General features: G+C 56.1%; 1 protein-coding gene across 1 annotated transcript; it reads left to right on the forward strand.

The window, feature by feature from the left end:
* Positions 1-6,474: 6,474 nt before the first annotated feature.
* Positions 6,475-6,899, forward strand: LOC129405882 (cytochrome c oxidase subunit 7C, mitochondrial-like; the record flags this gene model as incomplete). Its single annotated transcript, XM_055143570.1, has 1 exon — positions 6,475-6,899. A coding segment is annotated over one exon (288 nt), but the record flags the coding sequence as incomplete, so codon positions are not given.
* Between the last annotated feature and the right edge of the window lie 458 nt (positions 6,900-7,357).

Consider the following 7,357-nt stretch of genomic DNA (forward strand, 5'->3'; position numbering starts at 1 on the left):
GGGCACCCTCCCCCCAATTCGGCACAACGTCCATCCGAGCTGATGTTCTGGGGGGGTCTCTCCTGTGTATCCAATGGCAGAGAGGAGCTCCTGGTAGGGAACCGCACCGAACCCCGCCGGCACCCACACTCCGGGTGGAAAAGAGGTCCCTGTAACTGTCCCCCCTAAGGTTCTAGGGCGGCCCTCAGCCACCATCTGGAGTCCCCTTGCCTCCCCAACCTGCTTGCTCTCCCTGATTGCGGGCACCTGTTGGCATACATGTGCGCACACCCGTCCGTGATTGCGCACACACTTATACACACACACATTTGCACACACACGTGCGCATACACGCACGCACACAGGTCCACACGCGCGCACATCCACGTGCATACACGTGCACGCACACACATATATGTATACACACACGTGCACATATACTTTAAGGGCACACACACGTGCACATACTCGTGCTACGAGGCCCGCCAGTGCACAGGCGCGGACCGTGTGGGTCCGTGTGGGTCCAGTCCTCGTGCAGGCTCCTGACCTCTGGGGACACACCCAGCCCCCTACCCGGGTCTGAATTTGGGTGTCCAACCCTGGATTGCGCCCTTGCACCAGCGGCTGGGAGGCCTGGACTGCCCGCTGGCCATGCTGGGGTCAGTGGACAGCTGCGGGGTGAATGATCGCGTGGGGAGAGCGCGCTGAGCTCTGCCCACCAGGGCTCCTGGCTTCCTCCCGGGGATGGAGTCCTTGCAGCTGTGGTCACGCCCGGGGCTTGGACGGGCCAGGTGATACGCTGGGGGTCGGCATCTCTCTCAGGGATGTGGTGGCCGGTTTTGCCACAGCTGCTCTTCCACTCTTGCTCCTGGTCATGAATCCTCCACCGGGTTTCCTTTGGAGAATTCCTCACTGCATTGCTTTCACCAGGTTTTCTGCGGGCCCAGAGAGCAGGTCAGGTGCCTCAGAGTGACAGAGTGACAGGACAGGGACGAGCCTTCCTCACTTCTGGTACCTTCGGCTGGTGGATGGCTGTGGTTTTCTTCAGAGGAATGAGAGGCGACCCTGCCTTCCCCCATCTTCTTCCTCTGTACCCTGAGCTCTAACCCCTCCTCTCCACCGCCAGCCTCCCCCCCCTCTCTCCCTTCCTCCTCTCTCTCTTCCTTCCTCACTCTTCCTTTCTCACCCTCCTTCCCTCTCTCTCCCTCTCTCCCTCCTCCTCTCCCTCCCTCCCTCTCCCTCTCTTTCTCTCCCTCTCTTCCTCTCTCTCCCTCTCTCCCTCCCTCTCTTCCTCCTTCTCCTTCACTCTCTCCCTCCCCTCCCTCCCTCTCTTCTCTCTCCCTCTCCATCTCTCTCCCTTCATCCCTCTCCCTTCTCTCTCCCTCCCTCTCTATATCTCTCCCTTCCTCCCTCTCTCTCCCTCCCCACTTTCTCTCTCTCTCCTCTCTCTCTCTCTCTCCCTCTCCCTCCATCCTTCCACCCCTCATCTCTGACCCTCATATTGCCACCCCCTTAGGCCTGCTCAGACACAAAGCATCCCTAAGCTCGGACCCTGGACTCCGGAGTCTGAGTTTCCCTGCAGGAGAAGGCAGGGTGGCATTTGTGGGCTCTCTCCTCCTCCCTGCCTCCCACCAGCCTGCTCTTTTTTTATGGATGTGCTTAGATTATTTTTATTATGAGACATCTTGAATACATAAAAATGTACAGAGTCTTATTTGACAGACCCTCTGCATTCACAGTCAGATGGAACAGATGTTCATTTATTTCTTTCTATTTGCTCTTGCTCTTTTTTTTTTTTTTTTTAATCCAAGTCCCAGAAAGCCAATCATGAAGTAGCTCAGGAGAACTGGCCTCTCAGGCACGCGGCGTCTGGGGGAGTCAGAGCTGCCTCATGAGCCACTGCCAGCCCAGGAAAGCTGAGAGGGGCCAGGCCTGACACCAGGATGCACTGGCAAGGGGTGGGACCCAGACCCCCAGGGCCACAGTTGGGGGACGAACACAAGGGCTGACAGAGATCCAGGGACCCCCCAGAGAACAGCAGGTGCTGGGCGGTGCCCCACTAACGGGGTTGTGCATATATGCTAGGCGTGGTGCAGCCACTGAGACCAGACCCCAAGTGTCCGCAGTTCTGTGAGATGGATCAAGGTTCCAATGTGGGCCCATCACTCATGTCTGTGCTCTGGCTTTATCCCGAGGAACCCCAGATCACAGCATGAAAATGGGCAGGCGCTGCCCAGATGCCACTCAAGCAAGTTCCAGGCTGGAGACAGCTCAGGGACTGGACACACCCTTCACTCCTGCCACCACCCCGTCCACCGGGTGTGGGCTCCGGTAACCCCCAAACCACTAGGCCCGAGCAATGATCTGCTCCCAAACTCTGCTTGGGACCCCCACCCTGCCCCCCTCCAAAGGAAAGGAGCCCTTTCCAGTACCCTGAGGCTTAGGGTGAGGCAAATGGGCAGACGGAGGCCTCCTTGTTTTTGGGGGGGAGCAGCAGACCCCCAGAATCCTGGTGCTGCAGACCCATGGCACTGCCAGCCAGCTCTGTCCCAGACCCAGGAGCAGAACTGCGGTGGTCTCTGCTGCCTGGACGATCGTCTGGAGCACAGGTGGCTCTGCGGCCTCCCAGGCCTGAGGAGGCTCCCTGTGACCCCACATGCCCTTTCCATGTTGATTCACTTTGTTTTCTTCAGCTCCAATCTCCTGATCTTCGAGGAGAGCCAAGTGGCTTTTTTTCTGCTACAGTAGAAATGATCTTTTTTTACCCGCGGAAACATGACTCATTCCGCCCCCTCCTTCGAAAACTTCCTTCTCTTGAGAAGGTGCAGGGACGGGGGGAGACACGCGGCCCCCCCCAAGGTCTGAGGCTGCCAGATGCTCGCGTCCAGCAGGGGTGGGGGTGTCCCCAGGACTGGGGTCACACAGCGGCTGTGAGCAGCCCGGGCAGGCCTGTCGCTCTCAGGCTCTTCTCTCAGAGCACTGAGCTGACATAGAACTTGAGCTCTGGCCCGTGTTCCAGTAAGTGTGTCAGTCTTGACAGGGAGGGAAGGAGGCTTGGTCAGGCATAGCCCAGTCCCCCAGTCCTCCCCCGCCCCCTGCCAGCCCCCGCCCGTCCTTCCAGAGCCAGGGCCTGGGACAGTCCGTGGACATAGAGGGCACCCATGGTTATCGAGATGGGCAGGCAGCATTAGGGTGGGGGCCCTTGGCCATGGCAGAGGCCACCTCTCCATGTGCCTTTCACGATTGCCAGCAGGGTGGAAAGTGACCTTCCCTGAGTTCCCCTTTGGGCCCCAGAGAAGAGGTCCTGTGGGATCCAGAGGTGCAGGAGCTGGTGCGTGTGGGATCCAGAGGGGTGGGGTCTGTGAGGAGTGTGGGGATTGCGCGCAGACTCCGAAGGTGTGTGGGATTCAGGGCTGCAGGGTCCTTGAGGCCCAGGTGTAGGATCAAGGTGTGCAGCCTCGACCAGGTGTGAGGGGATCAGGTGTAGGGGCAACTCTGAGCCTCAGGGAAAAGGCTGCTGTTTGTTCCCCCCTCCCCATGAGTTCTGAGAAACCCATAGGAAATATTAGAAGAGCAGCATTTGGGGGGGGGGGGTGATGGATTTCAGCCCTGAGTCAAGGATTTGGTGCAGACAGGGGAGCTGTGAACTGAAGTCGCCACAGAAGAAGATCCCAGGGTGTCACTGGTGACCCCACGGTAGAGCAGACTGCAGGTCTGGTGGCCTCCACAGAGTCGGGGAACTGGGCAGGAGGAGTGGCCCCGTGCCCTCACCCAGGACAGATTCCTGCGGGGACGGGAGGACTTGGGCTATGCCTTCAGGGCTGTGCAGCGCCCGTGCCCCCAGCCTGCCAGGGTTCAGGGTCGGAGGAGTGAGGGACACTTGGGACCTCCGTGTCACCCCCCCTACACCCAGTCCTTGGCCATCAAGCAACTGCCCCTCCCCCTTAGCCTCTGTGTCTCACTGTCTCTGTTTCTCATTTGTCTCTGTCACCATCTCCTATCTGTTGCTCTGTCACTGTCACTGTGTCACTCTGTTTTCCCCTCCTTGGTCCCTGACTCTCTCTGTGCCCATGTCATCTCCTGGCTTCTCCCCACACCCCTTCCCCACCGTGGGTTGGCTGAGGAGAGAGGGGAAGGTCCAGAGGGCCTGATGCCACCACACCCTGAATCTGTGAGCACAGAGCAGAAGCAGCCCCTGAGCACTGCCTGGCGTTCCCCAGAAGCCCAGGGAGGGAAGGTGCTTGTTTGCTTAATAAAGGAATCCATTCACCAGCTGCTTGCTGTGTTGTAATGATAGACTCGGAGAACAAATAGTTGTTAAGATCCTAAACGCCAAGCGATCTGAACAAAGACGGTCCAGGAACCTGTGGAGTCGATTCCGCTCAAGTGGGAACAGCCTAGGACATTTAAGTGGTATGAATTCTGACTGGAGCCTTGAAACTGGTTCGTTTTATAGAATTATCTATTTTTTTCCTAATGTAAAGCAGTTGGTGATTTTTTGAATCAATATTTCATTTATGATTCATGTTTTGCTAAGTGGATAATGCAGTGCCTTAATGGAGGGAAATGGGCCGAGGTGAGGGGTCGGAAAGCTCTTCTGCTATTAATGATGCACAGCCCTCGGGGTCGTCCCCAGACGGGGCCTGGGTAGATGTCTCAGGGGGCAGGGGACCCGGGTGCACGGCTGCCAGTTTCCAGAGCACACATACCCGAAAGGCCACGTGCTCGCCACCCCTGTGTCGTCTGCTTTGCCAGACACCTGCATGGCTGCCTCTCACCCATTCTGCCGCTCTTCCCAGCGGTGACTATGCTGTCACCCTGCTCCAAGGGCGTGTTCCTCAGCCCTGAGGGGAAGGCGGGCCCACCCACTGCACGGCACCCAGGCTCAGAATCTGTGTGACATGACTTCCTGTCTGCAGTGATGTAGTCACTGTAAGTGCCAGGGAGGAGAGACAGAGAGTGAGGTGCCACTCACCGTTCTCAGCCGTGGGGGGATGAGACAGCCCCACTGCTGCCCAGTGCAGCCCACGGACTGTTAGGCTGGGGCACAGCAGAGGCTCCCATGGAGGCCAAGAGGGCACCTCCCGCCCTTGTGTCCCTCAGATGGGGTGCTGGTCCTGGGGAGCATGGGAATGGGGGACAGTGTCACACAGGAGGGCGCTGGAGTGATAGTACAGCAGGGAGGGCATTTGCCTGCACACAGCCAACAGAGGTTTGATCCTCGTCACTCCATATGGTGTCCCCGTGCCCATCCAGGAGTGGTCCCTGAGTGCTGTGTTGGGCAGAAGGGCCACGGGGACAGCGGTGAAAGAGGCCACCTGCTCCGTGAAGGGTTGGCTGCGGTCACACAGATAGTCTGGCTGGAGCTCTTGGGCTTGTCACACGCTCACCCATGGGTGTGTGTTTGGGTTTGATCTTCAGGAGACCACTCACCCCCGGCTCTCAGGGGACCCTGTAGGGCTGAGATTGAACCCAGGGACGCCCAGTGAACTAGTTCTTAGCTGGGTAGGAAAGTGGACCCCAGCCCTGGAGGGAGCCCAGGAAGAAGCAAAGGATGCGTGTCTGCCCTTGGCCCCCGGTTGCTCGGCTTCTTGGTCTCAGACTGTGCTGGGAGGGGCTGTTTGAGGGGAGCCCCAGGCATGTTCCCTGCACTTGTTTCCACCCTCACTTTCATGATAGCTGCGTGAGCTACACTTTGTCCGCCTTCCTCCAAGGTCAGCAACATCCCTAAGACAGGTGAAATGAGAAGCGTGTTTTCAGAAATTCATTAGTGCTTCCACCTTATTTTGGCCCCCTCCCCATTCTTTGCCTTCCCAACCCTTTTAGAAGCAGTGAAGGGACACGAGACTCCAGGAGAACAGAGGTGAGCCCAAGAAAGAGGAATACAACCTCCCCGCGATGCAGGAACAGGCACTTGAGGCCGAATTGTGTCCATTGCAGTTGTTCTTGTGAGCGTTTGGTTTCCACCTCCTCCCTGACTTGCCTGGGTCGCAGGCAGTGTCTCGTGAGATGAGGTCTGTGCTCGTGAGCCCGGGGTGTGGCAGACGCTGTCGGGCCTGCGCCGTGTGACAATGCTCAGAGCTCTCAGGTTAGTAGCTCGGGCTGTTATTCTGCAATGGTAACTCAGTACTTTCTCATTTAAAGTACTTTTGTGTGGCCCAGAGCGACAGGACAGGGATGACAACGCTCACCCTGCACCTGTGACCAATCCCAGTTAGAATCCCCAGCACCACAGGACCACCAGGTGCACCCCCCAAAGCAAGAAAATACCTTTAGTATCTATTCACATTAGTAATTTCTACTCACAAATAGAATTTGTCATCTCTGAATGAAGCCATTTTGGAAATAACAATAGCAACACGATTGAATTAAAACAAATGCCAGAGCTGAAGTCATTGAAAAATTTAGGGCGGTAACAAGAGCAAGCGGCCTAGAGAGAGGATGTCTGGGCAGGGAACAATGAATTGATTGAAAAACTAATTGGCGCTTTTTTTTTTCGAGGCCTGCGCTGGAGGAACAAGGTCGTCGGGGCGGGAGGCGTCTGTGTGCCGCCGCCATTTGTCCGTGGTTCGCCGCGCTTCCGATCGCGCCACGTGGGCCCAGAGCGGCCGCAGGTTCACCACCTCGGTGGTCCGCCGGAGCCACTATGAGGAGGGCCCGGGGAAGAATTTGCCTTTTTCAGTGGAAAACAAGTGGCGGTTGCTTGCCATGATGACTGTGTACTTCGGGTCCGGATTTGCAGCGCCCTTCTTCATAGTAAGACACCAGCTGCTTAAGAAATAAGCACGGGCTGATTCGTCTGTGGAACAGATAATGAAGTGGAACATTCTAAGAAGTGCAATCTTGCCCCCAAGAAAATTGAGCACGGAATGCTAGTTATATTTGTAAATAAACCTATGGCATAAATAAAAAAAAAAAAACTAATTGGCAACTTGGAGAAACAGTTACAAAGTGAAGTTTTAGCAAGCAGTAACTTCCTTACAAAAACATAAGCTATTAGAATATAAGGGGGACTGTTTCAAATAATGCCGAAATACAACATTTCTGCTAACAGCCCCTGTATTTTTAATCATAATTTTGTTTCCTGATTTTGATGGTAAATTTGTTGTTGGAGTTGTGACAGGAATTCTGTTGCCTGGATTTTTATGGGAACTTTGCTGCTGGAGCTTTGACCATAACTCTGTTGCTTGGATTTGGGTGGTAATCTTGTTACAGTTGTAGATGGATTCCTGGGTGGGGGTGCCAGGAGCCGTGAAGGGAGAAAGCAGATCTCTGCCCTGGAGCATCCTATGCTGAGGTGCAGGCAGGTGAGTTGGGGCAGAGCGAAGCCTCAGTGGTGGGGAGTGCCTTTCTGGTCAAACAGTGGACAGGAGAGAAT

This window comes from Sorex araneus, chromosome 6, assembly GCF_027595985.1.
Source record: "Sorex araneus isolate mSorAra2 chromosome 6, mSorAra2.pri, whole genome shotgun sequence".
Classification (NCBI taxonomy): Eukaryota; Metazoa; Chordata; class Mammalia; order Eulipotyphla; family Soricidae; genus Sorex; species Sorex araneus.